This window comes from Hemitrygon akajei, chromosome 13, assembly GCF_048418815.1.
Source record: "Hemitrygon akajei chromosome 13, sHemAka1.3, whole genome shotgun sequence".
Lineage (NCBI taxonomy): Eukaryota > Metazoa > Chordata > Chondrichthyes > Myliobatiformes > Dasyatidae > Hemitrygon > Hemitrygon akajei.
In genome coordinates this window covers 80,484,800-80,508,159 of record NC_133136.1, presented here as the reverse complement: position 1 = coordinate 80,508,159, position 23,360 = coordinate 80,484,800, and the positions used below count along the sequence as shown (strand labels likewise).

The window sequence follows — 23,360 nt, the reverse complement described above, 5'->3', positions numbered from 1 at the left end:
TCAATATCCCGCTGGTTACTGGACTAGTCTTTCAAATGAGCACGCCTTCAAGCCCTGAAAGGGGGGTGGGGGGGGGGGGTGGTGGTCTCGGCCCAAGACCGTTCATTCGCCTCTTTAGATGCTGCCTGGCTCCAGCATTTTATGTGCATTGTTCAAGATTTCCATCATCTGTATAATGATGCAGAAAATGCCACTGGATCGTCGCCGCGTAACATCTTACGAATTTAAGTTCAATGTATTAAATTAGGAATGAAACCCCTTAAATGTTGTAAAAATATTATATGACCGACATTAGGGACGCGTTATAAGCGTCTCCACACTTAATGTAGTGTAGTCGCCGCAACCCCACGCAGGGATCCGTATCCAGCTTTACTAAAAAGAAACGGCCTCTGACATCCAATCAGAGAGCGGAGCGGTGCCAGCAGCTGTCCAATCGGCTGAGGGGAAATTCAAACGGCGGGGCGGTTAATGGCTTTCGGCTGTCTGCTCGCCGGTCCCCCGCGGCAGAATGGTGAGGAAGCGGCCACAAGGCGTGGTGCGGACCTACGGTAAATACGGCACCCGGACGGTGAACGGTGCCAAGTGGCTGAGTCCAGAAGTGGGCACCAAGCACCTCTTCTCGTCGTCGGAGTCCGCGAACGCGTCCTCTTCGCTGTCTCCGAACACGGACACCAGTGACGAGTCCTTTGTCGTCGGCAGGAAAAGGTGCCAGGCTCCGCTAAGTTTTCTTCTGGGAGGTTCGTGGGGATGGTTTTGGGGACAGGGAGGGGAGTTAGGAGTCAGATTAGGGTTCAGGATCAGGGACGTGGGTGAATTAGGCAATTGTACTGTTAAAAGTTTCCGTTTCCCCAGGAGGTCCCTTGAGTGTCTTTCTAGAACTCGGCGCATCAGGGTACTTTAATCCCTTTGTATTTATGTCAGTCTACAGCATAATGTATTTTCCTGTCATTGTTAATTCGCCGCTTTCTCCTTGATGTTTAGTTTTCCGTCTCTCCTACTTCCTGTACGTGCCCCTGCGTTACTGCATCTGCAATCATATAAACAGCCATTTTTTTCAAGACACTGTTGTTCCAGCTGTCTGGTACAGCAACCAAACGACGTACTACATGTATTCTCATTCCTCATGTACATTTTGAATTATATAAGCACAATGTTTTCTCCCTTTAAACAAAACCGTACAGATCATGAAATATATAGTGGCGTACTCGTCAGTATATAGTGGTAATTCAAACCATCATGATCTCTCGGTTCTCGTTGAAATCTTCACACGCTGCTCCACTAATCTTCTAACTATCCACTAAAAGTAAAAATAATTCTTACACATCTTATTTGTTGCTGCACATTTTATTCTGCAATTGTTGAACATAATTGTGATCTTAACCTTGAATACAATATATATTGTATAGCTCGTGTAGAATATATACTGCATCATTGCATGGATATCGCCTGTATACACCAAAATAACCTGGACATCATAGAATTTCATAATTTATCAACAACGGCAATAGGTAAATACTTTGTATTTGTCATGCACTAATGCTCCAGCAGTCTCTGGTTAGGTTTTAAAACTCTCTATCTTTGCTTTCATACCTAGTATACTGACATGCTCTGAATGCTGTATCTTTCCTCTTCACTTCTTCCCCTTTTTCAGTCGTTTTAAAAGTTATCTTCTCTTTCTGGATCATCTTCAAGGCTTTGAACTGATATGAAGTTGGTCTGTCTCGTGCTCTTGCTAGAATGTATTGGCCTGGCATTAATAAGCCATGACTGGTGTCCTGGCCAATAATAAATTAAAATAATTGAGCCCAGAACACATGCACTCTTAGGACACAAACATTTTCATTTTGTACACAAGGAAAACAGTATAACCCCTATCACCTGCTCTGTTCTGAAGGCCGAACAGAAAGCTACTACTGTCATAAATAATTGGCATTTTAGTTACTGTACTGAATATTTGGTAAAATATATTTGGAACATTTCGTAAATGAATTACTTGCAAGATCAATTACCATTCACAATTCAGGTGTTGAAAGTCAATTGAAACTACAAGCTGTTAGCTGATGACACTTTGAAGTTGGTAAAGCAATTGTCCTTTAGTTGTTCAGTGTATTTCACATTCTTCCATTATTCTTATTTCGTCTATCTCTGGCACCCTCACAGAGGTTGCCAACCTGGGATGCACAGACCCCTTGCTTAATGGTTAATTCCATGACATATAAAAAAGGTTGGGACATAGCTTCCCTGCAGAGTCTACAGGGAAGCTATGTTCTTGGTTAATTACGTACACACTGCCAACACCTACCTGCCTGCAGTAAGCAAGGTAGGCTCCAAGTGAACTCACTTCAAAGGTCTCTGTTGCCTGGGTTGACTACACACTGCAGCAGTCAGTTTCTCTGGATGTTGTCTTTAACCTTTGCCTTACTGCAACTTCCATGCTGCTAAACATCGTTAAGGATCTTCAGAATTTAGAAATTGCCTCTGTGTTGCAGTGTAGCCCCTTTTTTAAAACATCCAACTCAATCTATGCTTGATTCAATCTATTTAGTTGTTCTGTAAATTGTGGTACAGTGGATTTTTGTTTTTTTTCCTGGAGTGTGTAATTTTTATGTTATATGCCTTCAGTCTAATTGTAACATTTGCGTCCTGAGGGAGTGTTTGCCTCATTAGTTTAAGAAACAGAAGCAGGATTAGGCTATTATCTCTATATCAATTTCCCTGGGCTTAACCATGTGCTGAATCTCTAATCTCCCACATTGTTTGTATTTTTTTTATGTTGTATTTAAAATTTATGAATGGTCTCTCTCATGATCAGCTGAATTACAGACTTGTTTTCTGACTAGTTGGATGGGTATATGGACAGGAAGGGAATGGAGGGTTATGGGCTGAGTGCAGGTAGGTGGGACAAGGTGAGTGTAAGCGTTCAGCACGGACTAGAAGGGCTGAGATGGCCTGTTTCCGTGCTGTAATTGTTATATGGTTATAGTTTGTTCTCTCTAGTTCTGTTGTACATCTGGAGACACAAGAGACTACAGATGCTGGAATTTGTTGAAAGTCAAGTCAAGTCACTTTTTATTGTCATTTTGACTATAACTGCTGGTACAGTACACAGTAAAAACGAGACAACGTTTTCTAGGATGGTTCTATTTGAAACAGTACAAAAACTACACTGAACTACGTGAAAACAACACAGGAAAAAAACTACACTAGACTACAGACCTACCCAGGACTGCATAAATTGCACAAAGCAGTGCAGGCATTACAATAAATAATAAACAAGACAATAAGCATGGTAGAGGGCAGTAAGTTGGTGTCAGTCCAGGCTCTGGGTATTGAGGAGTCTGATAGCTTGGGGGAAGAAACTGTTACATAGTCTGGTCGTGAGAGCTCGAATGCTCCGGTGCTTTTTCCCAGACAGCAGGAGGGAGAAGAGTTTGTATGAGGGGTGCGGGGGTCCGTCATAATGCTATTTGCTTTGCAGATGCAGCATGTAGTGTAAATGTCCATGATGGCAGGAAGAGAGACCCCAATGATCTTCTCAGCTGACCTCACTATCTGCTGCAGGGTCTTGCAATCTGAGATGGTGCAATTTCCGAACCAGGCAGCGATGCAGCTGCTCAGGATACTCTCAATACAACTCCTGTAGAACGTGATGAGGATGGGGGGTGGGAGATGGACTTTCCTCAGCCTTTGCAGAAAGTAGAGACGCTGCTGGGCTTTCTTTGCTATGCAGCTGGTGTTGAGGGACCAGGTTAGATTCTTCACCAGGTGAACGCCAAGGAATTTGGTGCTCTTAACGATCTCTACTGAGGAGCCGTCGATATTCAGCAGGGAGTGGTCACTCCGTGCCCTCCTGAAGTCAACGACCATCTCTTGTTTTGTTCACATTAAGAGACATGTTGTCGGCTTTGCACCAGTGTTAGCCGCTGCACCTCCTCTCTGTATGCTGACTCATCGTTCTTGCTGATGAGACCCACCACAGTCGTATTATCGGTGAACTTGATGATGTGGTTCGAGCTGTGTGTTGCTAGCACAGTCATGGGTCAGAATTTAGAAGAAAAGATCTGCAGATGCTGGAAATCCAAGCAACAGATATAAAATGCTGGAGGAACTCAGCAGGCCAGGCAGCATCTATGGGGAAAAAAGTGCAGTCGAATTTTCAGGCCTAGTCCTGCCGAAGAGTCTCAGCCCAAAAATTCAACGACTTTTTTCCATAGATGCTGCCTGGCCTGCTGAGTTCCTCCAGCATTTTGTGTTTGTTGGAAGAACTTGTTGAGTCTGGCACATTTTTGGGAGGAAAGGAATTGTCTCCCTGATATGACCTGTCTTTTTGCCTCTCCTCTGTATTTGCTGTCCTGATGTATGGTTTTTATGATGTAAATTCCTTTCCTCCCATAGATGCTGCTCTGCTGGATGAGTTCTTCTGTGTCTATTCCTCCACCTGCTTAGGATATCTTCTGGCTCAGGACTACATTGCTTTCATGGTGCTTATGTGCTTACCATTGCGTTGCTCCATCTCAAAAGAAAATAGTTGACGTATCTTGGATATTACAGACTGTTGTTATATTATGATTATACTCAATCAACAAAGTGGCCCATTGCTTATACTCCATGGAGTCAGAATATGTATCTTTAAGCTTTCTCATTTCAACCTGATTATTGTATGTGTTTCTGACACGTGCATGGTTCTCCAGTGGAACTGTTCCCTTGTGTCTGAGCCATGCAGGAGCTATCATTTTTACTGGATATTAATTTCATATGTGACCATGCAATATACTATATACTGCATTTGTTTGATGGGTAACTTGAATGGGCGTTCCGTGGATGGTGGCTCATATAAAGTCTGCAGTGAGCTCTGTTTTTCTCCGTGTAATTAACCTGCAAAGAAGAGAACTATGCTGTCACTACATCTGTGGGTTTGTTACCTGCTTCTACCTTGCAAATGGCCTGAATAAAAGAACCTCACATCTTTAATCTCCATCTCTCTACTGATGGATATTATGCTTTCCCTTGAAGGTGAAGTCTATCACTTTGCCTGAACTCTTCCACCTACCATCATGTAAGTGTAAAGGTGCCTGGTCTAGGATGGTCTTGAAATTTCCCCCCTTTTTTCTGCTAGTGTCTATAGGCTGATTCACACTCTCCATCTGTTTCCTGTGGTTCCTTTGTTGTATACTGTAATGTTCAAATCTCTGGCTCAACCAAGGTTCACACAGCTCTATCAAGTAGCAACATCCCAAACTCAACATTTGTGTGGTTTCCTGTATGTCCCTTTGGTTTGCTATTTGCATAAGTAGATAAACATGTGAGTATTTTTAATTGAAGTTGATAACTTAGTAATATTTGATACAGTGATGCATTAGAGATGTACTACATGGTGCATCTTGAAGGTGTAAACTTACACTTTGTCTTGTACTTTTCTCAAAAGTGTCTAAGCCCCCTTTTTTGATGTTACTGAGGTGCTATGGAAATTTGAGGAAGGGAATTTGAAGCAAGTTAAGAATTCTTTCAAAAAAAAAAAAGCACCAAGTTTTGTCTATGTAGAAGAGAGTGACAAGTGTTGGTGTTAGGTAAACTATTAGTGCACTTCTCACCAGATTCCCTCATTCTATTCCCTGTAAATTTGAGGTCACCCAAAATTCTGCTGCCCAAATCCAAATATGGATCCTTTTGCTTGCAGATCTATGCTAGCTTCTGGTCAACCAAAGCTATTTTCCAAAAAATGCTTTTGGCTGTTCCCTTCTCAAATGTCATGCTCTCTTTAAGCTTTATAAACCCTTGACTTAACTCTGATTCACCAATTTTCTCCTCATAAATCTTAATTTAATTTCTCTCCCATTGGTAGCTGTATTTCTGACAGCTCAGATCCCAAATCTTAGATTTGATCCTTAAATCTCTCTGCTGTTATATCTCTCATGAAGAAGTTTCTTTTTAATTTCAACTCTTCATCAAACTGGAGGACATCTCTACCATGTATGGCTGGTACTGTACAACATTTTAATGCTATTTGGCTTATTTTAAAATTTCTTCAGTATAAGAATTTGGTTGTGTGGGGGGGGGGGGTTGTAGACAAATTTGTGCAATTAGAGATGGGTTGGTATGACATTGTGGGCATCACTGAGTCATGGCTGAAAGAAGGGTATGGTTGAGAGCTTAACATCAAAGAATATTGCCCTAGTGCCCTTCCCTTGGACAACATCGGTGGTGTGGAGAGGGGAAGGCTTGCAGCTTGGGCAACTGCCGGTCTCCCATACAATCCTGCCCAGGCCTGCGCCCTGGAAAACCTTTTCACGAGACTAACGGATGCCTATCTATCTATCTATTGGAGTTTAGAAATTGCAAGGGTAAGAAAACCAGTATATGAATCATGTACAGGCCTCCAAATAATAGCCAAGATGAGGGGTTGAGATTGCAAAGGGAGCTGGAAAAGGCATGTAATAAGAGTAATGACACAATTGTAATGGGGGACTTAAAAATGCAAGGAGATTGGGATAGATATGTCCCACGGAGCTAGAAGTTCTCAAGTGGCAGGGGTAGGCAAACGTGGCTGACAATGGAAGTTAAAGATTGCATAAAAGCCAAGGAAAGGGCATATAATGTAGTAAAAGTGCATGGGAAGTTGGATGATTGGGATTTAAAATCCAACAAAAGGCAAAGGACTAGAAGATTGCAAATGTCACTCCACTCTTTAAGAAGGGAGGAAGACAAAAGAAAGAAAATTATAGGCCAGTAAATCTAACCTCAGTGGCTGAGAAAGTGCTGGAGTCACAAAGGTTAGGTTTCGCGGTACTTGGAGACTAATAAGACAAAGTCAGTATGGTTTCTGTAAAGGGAAATCTTGCCTGACAAATCTGTTGGAGATCTTCAAGGAAGTAACAAGCAGGGTGGACAGAGGAATGACAATTGGATCTCATGTATTTGGATTTTCAGAGGCTGTTTGAGGAGGTGCCAGACATGAGGCTGCTTAAGATAAAATCCTATGGCAATACAGGAAAGATATTGGCATGGATAGCAGAATGGCTGGCAGGCAGGAGGCAGCGAGAAGGAGGTTTACAAGGATGTTGCCTGGTTTGGAGAGCATGCTTTATGAGAACAGGTTGAGTGAACTTGGCCTTTTCTCCCTGGAGTAGCAGAGGGTGAGAGGTGACCTGATAGAGGAGTACAAGATGATGAGAGGCATTGATCGTGTGGATAGCCAGAGGCTTTTTCCCAGGGCTGAAATGGCTAACCCGAGGGGGCACAGTTTTAAGGTGCTTGGAAGTAGGTACAAGGGGGATGTGATGCAACATCAATAACTCTCCCTGAGACGTGAAGTCGAGATATCAGCTTTTATTGACTGGAAGAAAGAACAAGCAGTAGTTGACCACCATACTACATCCTGGAGAATGAGGCTGGGCTCAGGCCTCAATCGCCTTTATACCGGGGTCTGTGGGAGGAGCCACAGGAGCAGTCAGCAGGGGGCGTGTCCAGACAGGTATATGTAGTTCACACAGGATGTCAGAGCTAAGTTTTTCAGACAGAGAGTGGTGGGTGTGTGGAATGCACTGCTGGCAGCAGTGGTAGAGGTGGATACAATAGGATCTTTTAAGAGACTCTTGGATGGGTACATGGAGCATAGAAAAATATCGGGCTATGCATTTGGGAAATTTTAAGCAGTTTCTAGAATAGATTATTTGGTCGGCACAATATTGTGGGCCGAAGGGTAATGTGCTGTAGATTTCCATGTTCCTGTATAATAAATGGGGCCTTTTCTGGTTGACTGCTGATGACTAGTGGTGTTCCTCAGGGATCAGTTTTGGAACTGCTGCTTTTCTCATTGTTTGTCAATTATTTAGATAATAGAATTGATGGTTTTGTGGCAAAGTTTGTGGATACTACAAAGATATGTGGAGGGGTAGATAATGCTGAGGAAGCAATGTGATTGAATGGGCAAGAAAGGGGCAGATGGAGTACCGTTTTGGAAAATGTATGATAATGCATTTTGGTAAAAGGCACAATAGTGGAGACTATTACTTAAATGGGGAGAGGTTCAAACCTCAGAGGTACAGAGGAACTTAGGAGTCATTGTGCAAGACTCCCAGAAGGTTAGTTTACAGGTTGAGTCTGTGGTAAAGAAGGCAAGTACAATGTTGGCATTTATCTCAAGAGGAATAGAATATAAAAGAAGATAATGCTGAGCCTTTATAAGACACTAGTCAGACTACATTTGGAGTATTGTCAACAGTTTTGGGCCCCATATCTCAGAAAGGATGTGTTCTCATTGGAGAGAGACCACAGGAGGTTCACGAGGATGATTCTGGGAATGAAAGTGTTAACATATGAGGAGTGTTTGGCAGCTTTGGGCCTGTACTCACTGGAATTTAGAAGAATGTGGGGGAGGGAGGTAGATCTCATTGAAATCTACTGAATGTTGAAAGGGCTTGATAGGGTGGATGTGGAGAGGATGTTTCCGAAGGTGGGGGTATCCAGAACTAGAAGGCATAGCCTGAAAACTGAGGGACAACCCTTTAAACAGAGGTAAGGAGGAATTTTCCCTTAGCCAGAGAGCAGTAAATCTGTGGAATGCTCTGCCCCAGACTGTTGTAGAGGCCAAGTCAGTGGGTATATTTAGGGTGGAAGTTGACTGTTTCAGGGCATCAAAGGATATGGCGAGTAAGCAGGTGCATGGGGTTGGGTGGGATCATGGATTGGCCATGATGGAGAGGCAGAGCAGATTTGATGGGCTGAATTGCCTAGTTCTGCTCCTATGTCTTATGGTGTGACTTTTTATAATGGAAGTTGTCACTGAAAATGGTAATACAGTACTGTGGATTGGATAATCCACACAGGAATGTAACTTTTCTGTTAAGTATTTATACTGTAGAAGGAATGTTTGAATTTTTTTTGTTGTTTTGTGTATGTTGATGTTATTGCAGTTTCTATTACTTTGCCTTCCGTCTTGAGCATTGTCATGTGCTTCTGCCCATACAACTGCAAACCTGTATGTGAGGTTGCTGAGAAATATTGTAATTGCTGGAATTTAACGTGCAGTCAATGATTCTGGAAGTTTTTTTATATGGGTTGTGAGGCAGCAGTTTTTTAGAAAAGTGCTTGTTGGTCATCAGTCTGAAGTTTGAATATATGAAGGAGATAAACTGACAAGGGGGAATGCAATTAAGATGGAAAGAGATTTTAATGATCCCTAAGTGTGTTGTAAGTCAGAAACCACTTCTGTAAATGAGTGTTTTACATAATTATTTCCCTTGTTCATATTACCTGTTGGAAGTTGCCTGTTAACTTTTAGTGTGAATCTGCTGGGAAATGCCATCTTTGGGTGATGTTCAAACAAGTCCAGGACTTTGCATGATCTATTCAGATACAAAGGTTTGAACGCACTGGTAGATTTTTGTCTGATTTTTATCTGATGAAAGTGTAACTGCTTTCTTCTATTGGGATACTAACAGCTTCAAAATTTTGACATGAAACGGGAATGTGACTGTTGTTTAAAATTTATGGGGAGGCTTCTTCCGACCTTCATCACCACCCCTCCCAGCCACCCCACTCCCCCAATCAGATAACATGATTGTTCCGTACAAGTTCTGGGCAGTGCAAACGACCTCAAATTGTGTCCAGAGCGCTCACAAGCAGCAAGTTTCCCTTTCTGGCACTGAGAAAGGTAAGCAGAGGCTGTATGGAATTTAGCCAGTAAGCCTTATTATATTCATTTGGGCCATTATATTCAATGCTGTTTGTATCCTTGTGATGAAACAAGGTATTTTGCACTTCAAATTGTGCTGTTACTTGTAGTATTAAGTAGCAATTCACCCTGTAATACTGTTTTGGGTCTATTAATGGATTCCCAGATTGATTATAATGTTGGTGCACTTCCCAAATCTCTGTCCCCATAACTACGAATCGGGGGCAGATGTATACTATATGGCCTTTCCATCCAGCTCTACCTCTTAATATAATCATAATCTATATCAGCCTTTCTTGGTCTTGAATCTATTTTATGATTTATCCTCTGCAGTTATTTGGTATAGAGAATTAAAGTGAGATGTAGACTCTTGCAAGAACTACTCCATTATTTGTATGACTGCTTTTCTGTTTCTGGCTCTTGAATTTTGATCACTCAATTGGGTTGACGGTTGAATGATCTCTTAGATTATTATTTATTGTAATGCCTGCACTGTTTTGTGCACTTTATGCAGTCCTGTGTAGGTCTGTAGTCTAGTGTAGTTTTTGTGTTGTTTTACGTAGTTCAGTGTAGTTTTTGTATTGTTTCATGTAACACCATGGTCCTCAAAAACGTTGTCGCATTTTTACTGTGTACTGTGCCAGCAGTTATGGTCGAAATGACAATAAAAAGTGACTTGACTTGACTAGATCTGTTCCTGGGTGTGGCCAGACTGGCTCCAGGCAATGGTCAATGGAGATTTTTGCAGTGTCTATACCTTTTGTCTAATTCTCCCCGCAGGAAACCTAGATGGGAGTAATGTACTCTCTAATGTTGTTCTTGGTTTTCTATAATGGATGCAAGGAGCAGTCTATAAATTGGAAGTTTTGATGTTGGCACTGTCATAATTTGCAGTATTTTCTCCTTTTTATTTAAAGTGGGCACATAGATTTCAAAATTTACCTGTTGCTGATGGTTAAATAATAGTATCTCAAATAGTAGCATCTTCAAATGTCTGTTTGTATGGAATTATTTCTATGAGTGCTCACCGACTGGCAGTTTTTCGATATCCCAAGGACGTGGCCTAGAAGACGAGTGCCTTCAAGTTTCTGAGGCTGTGTGGCCCTTGGGATGAGCCAACTCTATGCCAGTGCTGCTGACTGAAGCATTGTGGAGAAAAAACGGAATATTGGGAACAGCGAATCAGCAGTCGGGGGCTCTGTACCCAGATTGTGCTCCCTCTTTCTCTCAGTGGGGGCGAGTTCGTTGCCGATTCTCAAGTCTGAGAACTCTGGTGGAAAGTGATGTGGCAGACTTTAGCATTGTAAATCAACGAGTTGTTTTGTTTGTCTTCCCTCTTGCTGAGTGACATCTCTCTGCCCCTTTATTAGGGTGAGGGACAGCCTGTGGTATGTTGAATTGATGGGAGAACGATTAGCTTTTGTTGTACTGCAGATCGTGGTCTTTCTTTCAGCCTTTGTTTGGTGGGTGGACGGTCCTGATGCTTTTTAGCTGTAGTAAGTGAGGAGAGTTGATGCTTCACTGCTGCTTGTGCGTGGGAGGAGGGAGCAGTGGGGGCTTTGGGGTCCTAATATTTTTACCATCACTCATTCATTGGGGCACTCTTCTGTTTCTGTGGGTGTTTGTGAAAAACAAGAATCTCAGGTTGTATATTGTATACATTCTCTGATATTAAATGGAACTATTGAATTCATTCCTAGAAAAGAAACATTTATTGGATCTAAAGTGCCAAAGCTTCAATTTTTTTTAATATGCATGAAATCTAAAGTGTTCCAGAAATTCTTACTTTATTTACTGTATACTTTTTGAAATCTTACTCTAAATCTTTTCAGACTGCGAGGGGGAGTATTGCGTAGCTTTTCAAAAGGCAAAGTGTTGAGAAAAAATGTTAAAAAGCAACAAAACACTGAAAGCCAAAAGAGAAAAAGTTATCTCCTTCGACAGAGAAGGGCTTTGCGTTACAAGGATCGTAGCACTACTTCCATAGAAGGCGAAAGTCAAGAAGACAGTATATTTGTGGAGGAGAAAGAAAACCATTTTCCACATGTTACCAGGTACATGTTTATATGTAGATATATATATATTTGCAAGTTTTTCTTGAACAGTTTTTAATGAATCGAACAGCTTTGAGCTGATATCTTGAATGATTCTTCAAAAATTAATGACGTACAGAGCATGTTGTTATTAATATCAGATCATAGTGAATGTGCTGGCATGCAACTCTGGAGGGTTTTCATGCTCTGATCAATCCACTACAATTGTGTACCCATTTCAAGTATATTGTGGGAAATTGAATACTTGTGACTTAACCATCAGTTTAGTTAAATAGAAAATTGATAGCGATTTAAAGTTTGCAGGGTACTGTTATACAAGACCGCAAGATATAGGAGCCGAATTAGGCCATTTGGCCTATCAAGTCTGCTCTGCCAATTCATCATGGCTGATCCATTTCTCCTCAGCCCCAATCTCCTGCCTTCTGCCCTGAATCCCTTCATGCCCTGACTAATCAAGAATCAATCAACCTCTGCCTTAAATATACATAAAAACTTGGCTTTCAGAGCTGCCTATGGCAAAGAATTCCACAGATTCACTACCCTCTGCCCAAAGAAATTCCTCCTCACCTAAGTTCTAAAAGGACACTCCTCTGTTTGGAGGCTGTATCCTCTGATTGTTGACACTCCCACCAGAGGAAACATCTTTTCCATATCCACTCTGTCACGGCTTTTCACCATTCGATAGGTTTCAATTAGATCATCTTTCATTCTTCTGATTTGCAGTGAATACAGACCCAGAGCCATCAAATGCTCTTCATATGACAAACTGTTTAATCCTGGAGTTATTTTCTTGGACCTCCTTTGAACCCCCTCCAGTTTAAGCATGAGCCTAAGATGATGCACACAGTACTCCAGATGCAGCCTCTCTAGTGCTTTACAAAGTCTCTGCATTACATCCTTGCTTTTATATTCTAGCCCTCTTGAAATGAAAGCTAACATTGCATTTGCCTTTTTCACCACTCAGCCTGCAAATTAATCTTTAGAGAACCCTGCACAAGGACTCCCAAATCTTTTGACACCTTAGATTTTTGTATTTTCTCTCCAGTTAGTCAACCCTTTTCATTTTTTCCAGACCCCCTGTGGAACACCACTAGTCACTGGCAGCTGACCAGAAGAGGCTCCCTTTATTCCCACTCTTTGCCTCCTGCCAATCAGTCACTGCTTTATCCATGCTAGAATCTTTCCTGTAATACCATGGGCTCGAAGCTTGTTAAGCAGCTTCATGTGTGGCACCTTGTCAAAGACCTTCTGAAAGTCCAAGTACACAGCATAGACCGACTCTCCCTTGTCTGTCCTGTATTGGAGAATAAAATTGCATTGTTTGCTGTGTGGCCAGAACTATGTGGCCAGCCTTGTGTTTGCTATGTATCCAATTTATTGGCCAGAATGTAATCTCTGTATTGCCTCTGTACTATTCAACGCATCAGTGCCTTAAGAATGTAGCTAACAGTGAAAAACCAGCTTTATATTTACCAAGTATCCAACTTATTAGCCAGAATGTAATGTCTGTATTGTCTCTGTACTATTGAACGCATCAGTGCCTTAAGAATGTAGCTAACAGTGAAAGTAAGTATGTAGAGATAACGGTGGTAGACAGGGTCGTGGCGTGGTGTGATGGTATGGGGACCAGTCAATGCTGGGAAGGGGGACACGTGTTCCAGGGAGTAGACTAGAGCAAGTATGGGCTACTGAGCAGAAATATTGGTGGCAAACGGAGAAGCTAATGTGCTGGTGATAAGCGTTGCAAGTGGATAGGGCATGCTAATGTAACTGAGATAGGAGACGGGGTATGCTAATGTAACTGAGATAGGAGACGGGGTATGCTAATGTAACTGAGATAGGAGACGGGGTATGCTAATGTAACTGAGATAGGAGACGGGGTATGCTAATGTAACTGAGATAGGAGACGGGGTATGCTAATGTAACTGAGATAGGAGACGGGGTATGCTAATGTAACTGAGATAGGAGACGGGGTATGCTAATGTAACTGAGATAGGAGACGGGGTATGCTAATGTAACTGAGATAGGAGACGGGGTATGCTAATGTAACTGAGATAGGAGACGGGGTATGCTAATGTAACTGAGATAGGAGACGGGGTATGCTAATGTAACTGAGATAGGAGACGGGGTATGCTAATGTAACTGAGATAGGAGACGGGGTATGCTAATGTAACTGAGATAGGAGACGGGGTATGCTAATGTAACTGAGATAGGAGACGGGGTATGCTAATGTAACTGAGATAGGAGACGGGGGTATGCTAATGTAACTGAGATAGGACACGGGGGTATGCTAATGTAACTGAGATAGGAGACGGGGTATGCTAATGTAACTGAGATAGGAGACGGGGTATGCTAATGTAACTGAGATAGGAGACGGGGTATGCTAATGTAACTGAGATAGGAGACGGGGTATGCTAATGTAACTGAGATAGGAGACGGGGTATGCTAATGTAACTGAGATAGGAGACGGGGTATGCTAATGTAACTGAGATAGGAGACGGGGTATGCTAATGTAACTGAGATAGGAGACGGGGGTATGCTAATGTAACTGAGATAGGAGACGGGGGTATGCTAATGTAACTGAGATAGGAGACGGGGGTATGCTAATGTAACTGAGATAGGAGACGGGGGTATGCTAATGTAACTGAGATAGGAGACGGGGGTATGCTAATGAAACTAAGATAAGAAATTACTATAAAGAATACTGTGAACTAGGCTAGGCAGGCAATTAGTGACACGTTCATTAATTGCCTCAGCTTTTGTTTGCAAATAAAGGCTTAAATTTCTCGAAGAATCTTCTGCGTCTCCTGGTTATTTCAAGAAACCACGACACCTGCTTGTCATTTCCTCAAAGAATTTCAACAGATTTTCCCTGGAGGAAACCATGCTGACTTTGGCCCGTTTTATCATGTGCCTCCAAGTACCCTGAAACCACATCCTTAACAATCGACTCCAACATCTTCCCCACCACTGAGGTCAGACAACTGGCCTATAATTTCTTTTCTTCTGCCTCTCTCCCTTCTTGAAGAGTGGAATGACATTTGCAATTTTTCAATCTTCTGGAATGATTCCAGAGTCTAGTGATTTTGTAAGATTATTAATGCCTCCACAATCTCTTCAGCCTCTTCTTTCAGAACCCTGGGGTGTATACCATCTGGTCCAGGTGACTTATCTACCTTCAGACTTTTCAGCTTCCCAAGAACCTTCTCTCACACTTCATGAGCCCTGACACCTGGAACTTCCACCATATTGCTAGCATCTTCTACAGTGAAGACTGATGCAAAATACTTATTCACTTCTTCTGCCATTTTCTTGTCCCCATTACTACCTCTCCAGCATAGTTTTCCAGTTTCCCAGCAGTCCAGTAACCACTCTTACCTCTGTTACGAACCCCGTAACTGGGTATCTTACCAGCAAAGATAGGAGTATCCGTTGAAGTCTGATGATACTATTTTTAACAGTATTTATTAGTAAAAATACACAAAAATAATATCAATGCAAATATACAGATAATATATGACATCAATACTAAACCTAAAAGTGCAGGTATAATAATAATAAATAAGCTCTATCGTTGTTGTCTAGGGGATAATGAATTGTCCGATGGAAATATAAAGTTCAGTTCAGTTCATACAGGCTGTAGTAGTTGCTGTTCATTGTGTTGCAATTGTTGGAGAGAGAGAGAGAGAGAGTGTAACTTGCCGACTTTCCTTTTACGATCTTGATCCGTCTCCGTCCTTTAGCTAGACCGTTCCGTGGAGGACTCATCACCCAGGCAAGGGGACACACACACACAAGCCCCCACCGGTCTCGTAGCGTCTCTCCTGGTGCGTCTGAAGGGTGTTCCCCAGACCCTACTTTTATCCCCACTCACGGGGTCTCAGATGTCAATCAGGTTGGGATGATGCAATCCCTCAACCAGACCACTCTGGTTGCCCCCTGAGGGGTTTCAATGAATAGAACAGTACTCAATACACGATTCCTTCTCCAAGAGACAATAACAGTAATCTCTCTCTTTGTCAATAGGAGACATTCCAACCTGTGCTGTGCCCCCTCTCATAAATTTGTATGAGCTGTTTATCTCTCTCATTTCCTTTGATAACAGCATCGGAATAGTAGCGATTTGCGATTCTCCAAAGGGGGGGGGGGGGGCATTGATGATTCTGTACCCTTCTGCCCATCAGAGTTGCTCCTCATTTGTAACACCTCATTTACACTTTATGTATCTGAAGAAACTTTTGGTGTCCTTGTTAATATTATTGGCTAGCTTATTTTCGTATATCATCACCACCACCCTAATGACTTTTTTAGTTGCCTTCTGCTGGTATTTAAAAGCTTCCCAATCCCCTAACTTCTCACTAATTTTTTTCTATTATATGCCCTCTCCTTGGCTTTTATGTTGCCTTTGACTTCCCTTGATAGCCATAGTTGTGTCATCTTTTCTTTGGAATATTACTTCTTTGGGATGTATATATCTTGTGCCCTCCAAATATGCTCCTGAGGAACGTGTTTTATATTAGAATGAATTATTTTAGTATTACAGTTTGGGTGGAACAATCTGTCTAAAGGAACATAGTTCCCAGTTAAAATTTTACTTGAATCATATGAATTGTCATTCCATGCCATTAAAATGAATGGAGCTACTGAATCTGTTGGGAGATTCCCCATCATAATGTTGGGAAGCACAGGAAGATCATGAGGAATTCAACACTGAAGAAGTTGCGAGCACTCAGCTGTGAGCAACTTCGGAATTTCTGCATGTTTGTACTTGGCTGGGTTCTTCTGTTTCCTAGTAGTTAAGGAGGAAAGTGCTGGGAGTTGAGTGCAGAATTGACAGTTCTCAGGAACATCAAAGTCATTAAGATGAGCAGAAAATAGTTTGAGGGAAATTATTTTTGTAACATGATACATTCCAAATGTGAGCCACACTGGAGACTATCACTAAGCATTGAGGTATGCAAAGAATTAAATGGGGGGGGGGGGGGAAATGAAATGGTATGGGAGGAGAGGCAGGTCTGGGAAGTGGAATGAGTCTTTTCAAAGACTTGCAGATTTGATAACCAAATAATTTCATTGTATGCTGTGTACTTTCTCAATCCAATTAATAACTGCAATACAGTTAGACTCTAGAAGGCATTCTGTTGTTCTGATTCTGTTCTGGAATTAGTTTTATCAAGTTTGTTTTTTTAAAAACACACCTTCTGAAATAATCTGTTATTTTATTAACAATACCGCTTAAAATCTTTCTTCTTTCCTTCCTTTCTCTCTCCTTTTGGGGGAGGAGGAAGGGTGAATTTAAAACAGGCACAAAGAACGAATCCCAACAACGCCACAGTCCAAATTCGTCACTTATCGCCGGAAACTACGGAACCACAAAATTGCGTCAAATCAAGTTAGAAATAGCCAGCTTCAGATGAGGAAAAAGGTAAGTTGGTATTTCCTATGCTTCCCACTGATACTTCGCAATCATCTTAAGTAACAATTCGAACTATGGTTTTGTAGGCAACTGCATCTGAGATGCAGCAGAATGCTAATTATGGAACATAAAAACGATTCTGCAGCAATTTACATTGTGATTGGCTATCTTACCAGCGAAAATATGTTCAAAGCATTGAAGGTCTGTGTATCACAATATAGACAATAAAATGTAATTAAAATTATTTCCTTCTTTCTTTCCCTCCACAACACTTCAATAGCCCTCTATCTTGTCATTAAGGGCACTAGTTGGCTTAACTTGGAACAATGGATAACATTGGATTCCAAATTTAATTCTTCATCACAGGTTAACTGATACTTGTGTTACTTTGGCAAGTGTATTCTTTGATTTAATTGCTCCGTCATGGGGAGATAAAATTATGCTTTTTTTAATGCAATTACTCTGGTAAATGAGAATGATTTGGTTTCTCTCTGGTTTTGAGGGTTCTCTGGTGACTGATGAACTCAATATAGAAGTGCAGCTTCTCCCATAACGGAGGCAGGAGGTAGCTGATAGGGGCATTGAGAATTGGTGTTACAATTCTAGAATATTTTTATTTTCACTGAATTGATGCAGGCCAGAGGTGTCCAAGATTTGGGCAGGGGCAGCAGGAGAGTGGCTACCTTTTCTTCTTCATGCCCCACCCCCAGCCTCAGTGCAGACTTTCAGCAACCCTTAAGTTAGTTCTTTTTATTCTGTTCACCTGGTCATTTTCAGAGAGACCTCCAATTCTTTATTTATTTCATGCTATTGTTACCTCAAATATGCAGAGAATGGGTGGGAAAGACTTAGTGAAAGGGCCATAAGTTAAGAGGTCTAAGGAAAAGTGATTGGGTGAAAGTCTGGCAAATGGAGTTTAATGCAGGGGGTGAGGAATACAGTGTTGTTCACTTAAACTCAGAAACCAAGCGAAGCATATCAAAATGGTGAGCAGTTACAGAGCTCTGAAATGGAGGCAACATGCAGGCATGGCAAGTAACTGGGAAAGCTAACAGTATCTTATTATTTATTGGAGAGGGAAATGAATGTAATGTTTCATTTTTATAAGAAAGAAACACATCTGGAGTACTATGTGCAGTAATAGTCTCCTCATTTCAGGAAGGAACCTAATTCATTGAAGGTTTAGTGCATTACCACCTGGAATGGGCAGAAAATCTTGTGAATAAAGGTTGGGCAGGCTGGACTTGTATCTGATTAAAACTTAGAAGAGTGCAAGGGGTCTTGATAGAAACGTCAGGTCCTAAGGAATTTTCACAATATAGATGTGGAGCAGAAACTTCCCCTGAGAGTATAGATGCAAACACAAGAAAATCTGCAGGTGCTGAAAATTCAAGCAACACACACAAAATGCTGGTGGAATGCAGCAGGCCAGGCAGCATCTATAGGAAGAAGTACAGTCGACGTTTCAGGCTGAGACCCTTCATCAGGACTAACTGAAAGGAAAGATAGTAATGGATTTGGAAGTGGGAGGGAGAGGGGGAAATCCGAAATGATAGGAGAAGACAGGAGGGGGAGGGATGAAGCTAAGAGCTGGAAAGGTGATTGGCAAAAGGGATACACAGCTGGAAAAGGGAAAGGATCATGGGATGGGAGGCCAGGGAGAAAGAAAGGGGGAGGGGAGCACCAGAGGGAGATGGAGAACAGGCAAGGAGTGATTGTGAGAGGGGCAGAGAGGAAAAATAAGAGGAAAAAAAGGGGGGGGGGAAATAAATAAGGGTGTGGTATACTGCATCCGGTGCTCCCGGTGTGGCCTTCTATATATTGGTGAGACCTGACGCAGACTGGGAGATCGTTTCACTGAACACCTACGCTCTGTCCGCCAGAGAAAGCAGGATCTCCCAGTGGCCACACATTTTAATTCCACGTCCCATTCCCATTCTGATATGTCTATCCATGGCCTCCTCTATTGTCAATATGAATCCAAACTCGGGTTGGAGGAACGACACCTGATATTCCGTCTGGGTAGCCTCCAACCTGATGGCATGAACATTGATTTCTCTAACTTCCGTTACTGCCCCTCATCCCCATCTTACCCCATCCCTGATTTTTTCCCCTCTTTTTTTCCCTCTCTTTGCCCCTCTCACAATCACTCCTTGCCTGTTCTCCATTTCCCTCTGGTACTTCCCCCCCCCCCCCCCCCCCCCCCCCTTTCTCCCTAGGCCTCTGATCCTCTCATGATCGTCCCATGATCCTCTCCCTTCTCCAGCTCTGTTTCCCTTTTGCCACTCACTTTTCCAGCTCTTAGCTTCACTCCATCCCCTCCTGTCTTCTATCATTTCAGATTTCCCCCTCCCCCCCACTTCCAAATCTCTTACTATCTTTTCTTTCAGTTAGTCCTGACAAAGGGTCTCAGCCGAAAACGTTGGCTGTACTTCTTCCTATAGATGCTGCCTGGCCTGCTGCATTCCTGAGAGTGTAGAACCTGGATTGCTTTAAAAATGTGGGATTGCCATTTAAGATAAACATGAGAATGTTTTGAGCATTCTGTTTCTGAAAATCTCCTCAACTGTTGATGGGAGGAGAACCTGAATATATCTGAGGCAGTGGTAGATAGATGCTTGATAGCATGTTTGGGGTGGAGTGATGAGAATTCTTGCTGTTGAAATTTGGAAATGCAGATTAGCCAAGATCTGGATTGGTTGCTGAGGTGTCAAATGGCCTCTACCTGCTTCTAATTTGTTTGACTGTATTTGGCTGGTTGAAATCGCCCATTATCACCACTCTGACTTTTGTATATCCATGCAAATTTGCTTTTCTATTTCCTCCTCACTAGTTGGCAATGTATAGATGGTTCTAGTACTTTAATGCCACCTCTATTGTTTTTAAAGTCTGGACATATGGTGTTTACTTTTGACCATTCCAGAACAACAACTTCTCAGCAGCACTAATCTCAAGAGGCTGGTATTCGATACCCACCCTTCTGCGTCTCCTCTTCAGCTACATATTTAGTCATACAATGCTCTTCTATACAGTGCTTCAAGGAATTAAATAATCTGTTCTTTACTACCCTTTAGGTTTTGCTTCTTGGCCTCTTCCCTAACTTCTCAAAATCCACCTGTATAACCACAATCCCTTTTATTATGTAGCAATCTCATTGGTTTCCAATAAAGATCACAACATTTGCCTGTTCGTATATCCCTTTTGGAGTTTTCTGCAGCTGCTTAATGATGCCCTTGTCATGGCACAAGGAAAGCAGTATAATATTCTGGAATTATGACTGAAAACCTGACTGATCCCCTAACAATAGCAGCCCCTATACTTATTGCTCGCTTGACTTTTTTGAGTAAATAATTTTTATAGTACAATAAATTGTAGTACAAAGTCAATGGAGATGACCAAAATGTAAATTTTCAAAGACATTGAGTGAAGAGCATGCCATTTCTATGTTTTGAATAGAACTCTTAAAAAAAAAAATCGTGAAACTATCTTCAATAGTTTAGAGGCTTGATCATTGTGGTAACTGTCAATAATGAAATAAACACCTTTGAAACATTAGCACATCAAGCAGCATATATTAATGTTTCAGGAGGATAGCTTTTCCCAGTCTGATGAAAGGTCAGAAACAAATTTTATAAAGCAGAGTGAAGGAGAGAACAGTATTTGATAAAAATCAAATTTGGGTATAATTAAAGAACAGCTGTGGTGATGGTATTTAATGAAAAGGTTAAAGGGCTGTTAGAGTCCTGCAGTTCAGGTGAGTGGGTAGTTAGAGTGGTGAAATAGGACTTAAAAAGCAGAGGGGAGAAGAGAGTTGGGAATGGATTGGGATCTATCCGTTTCAATGGGAGAGGAGGATGGCAAATTTAGAGAGAAGGGCAGTTGATTTGGAGGATCATCCTGGGTGAGTAAGGTTGAAATCACATCGCTAAAGTGATTGCAATGACAGACAAATGCAGAAAATGGAAATATATGCAGGAATGGTAGGCTTAAGGGTGATTTTTGTTTTCTGATTCCATTATGAATGAAAGTTGTGACATTCCCCAAAGAGTATTAAGTTGGTTTTCTTCAAAAGTGTACCTCACACCATGGATTTGAGTAATGGGCCAGTTTTAGTTGAGTGACATGAATATTAATTAAAGTGATTGTAATATAAGAGTATTAAGTACTGATTGAAAGCAAGTTGAATACAAAATAACTGCTAAGATTCGTGATTAGGCCAGGACAAATGTATCTCCCTTCTATCTGAAGACAGGAGAATTTATAATAGAGAATAAAGAAATGGCAAAAAATTAATTAAATTTTGTGTATGTTTTCATAGCAGGAAGCAGAAAATACCACCCAGAAATATGGGAGTTCTAAAGGGAGAATAAGGAACTGAAAGAAATTATTAGTTTTAGGAGTCTGAAAAAATTATTGATTCTAAGGGCTGATAAATCCTAAGGACTAGATAATCTACGTGAGCTGGCTGTCAAAATAGTAATCAAGTTCAAGTTTATTGTCATCTGACCGTACATTTATACAACAAAATGAAATGAAGTTCCTCTGGACCACGGTGCATCCATACAACATGTATCACACACAGCACATAAATCAAAATGTCATACTGCAAATGGCGGCATCCGTTAGTCTCGCGAGACCGTGGATCTGCCCCTGGAATTGTTTCCAGGGTGTAGGCCTGGGCAAGGTTGTGTGGAAGATGGGCAGTTGCCCATGCAGCAAGTCTGCCATCTCCATGCCACTGATGTTGCCCAAGGGAAGGGCAAGGGCCGATACAGCTTGGCACCATTGACGCAGCAGGAGTTGCCAGAACGAGATTGAAGGCAACGTCGGACTGCCTTAAGGACTCCAGCTCTGGATTTGTCCTCAGGGTTTACTCCCAAAGCCTTTCCCATGAGTGGGTATAGCCGCAAGACAGCGGAGGTTTGAAATCAGAGTTTTTCCTCTCTTAGATGGACTGCCTTCCCAGGCTGGCGAGCTCCATCTACCCGAAGCACTGGTTTTAAGGCGCCAGGACCCGCCTTCACCCCTTCTCCTGTCAGTAGAAAGAGTTCTGCCAGGCTTAGAGGCTAAACCACACAAGAAGGCAAATAAGTTAATAAAATATAATAAAAAATGCATATAGTAAACGGTAGTGCAGGTAAACTGCTTTTTAAAAAAACTAAGCAGTTAAAAAGGGTATAAAAACAGTTTTAAAAAAATTCACTGTTTATTAATCTTCTTCCAAATTCAGCATATTTGGTAAAGTTTCTACAGATAGGGCAGCAAATGAGGCTTCACTATTTGAGAAAGCTGTGACAAGCAGACCTCTCAGTCTATCATCAGTAGTGCATGTAAATGTACTATAATGGAGGATATAATAGAACTCCTAGAAGAGGATAATAAGAATGATCAGGATCTGCTTGGAATACGAGCTGAAGTCATTGACTATTCAATTGGAGTTCTTTGAGGATGTAACCAGCAGAATAGATAAGGAGCAACCTGTTGCTATGATGTATATCGATTTTCATAAGGATTCAATAAGGTGTCACAGAGGAGGTAAATCAACAAAGTTAGAGCCTGTGCAATTGGATAATGTGCTGATATAATTCTGGAAATTGGCAAAAAGCAGAGTGACAATTCCTCTTTCTCAAATTGACATGCTGTGTCAAGTGGGATACTTCAATGACAGGTGTTCGAGTGCCCCCATTCACAATCTATATCAATAACTTCCAAGCCTGCTGCTATTATATTAAATGGAATTGTGAGTGGAGAGGAGAATGAAAAAGGAGATAAAGAATATAATGTGGAGGGATATGAAGGAATAGCAGGCACATCATATAAGGAGGGCATGAACAAACTTTGTCTGTATTCCTTATAGAGTTTAGAATGAGCAATCTCATTGAAACAAGCAATTCCTCAATGGCTCACAGGCTAGATGTAAGGAGGATCTTTGCTTTGGCTATGAGGTCTAAACTTAGAGTATATAATTTTAGAATAAGAAGCAGGCCATTGAGACCTGGGCTGACAAAGAATTCATGCTGAGTACGGTGAGCTTTTGAATTCTCTATCCCAGTGGTCTGTGAATGCTTTGTCATTAGCTGCATTCAAGGTAGAGGTTAATGGCTCTCTGAAGATAGGAGGAATTGAGGCATCTCGGGATAGTCCAGGGGAGTGCCATTGAGTTTGATGATCAGATGTGATTCTGATCTATGATGGAGCAAGCGTGATAGGCCAGATG

The 23,360-nt window shown here is 41.7% G+C and overlaps 1 protein-coding gene across 1 annotated transcript in view; it reads left to right on the top strand.

Annotated features, from left to right (window-relative positions):
* The first annotated feature begins 471 nt into the window (after window positions 1–471).
* haspin (histone H3 associated protein kinase) overlaps window positions 472–23,360 on the top strand; it is a 75,839-nt gene continuing 52,950 nt past the window's right edge. The window contains exons 1-3 of the mRNA XM_073064944.1: window positions 472–705; window positions 11,506–11,727; window positions 17,032–17,152. Coding sequence (XP_072921045.1) covers window positions 509–705; window positions 11,506–11,727; window positions 17,032–17,152 — 540 coding nt within the window. The 5' untranslated portion in view covers window positions 472–508. The remainder of the gene's footprint in view (window positions 706–11,505; window positions 11,728–17,031; window positions 17,153–23,360) is intronic.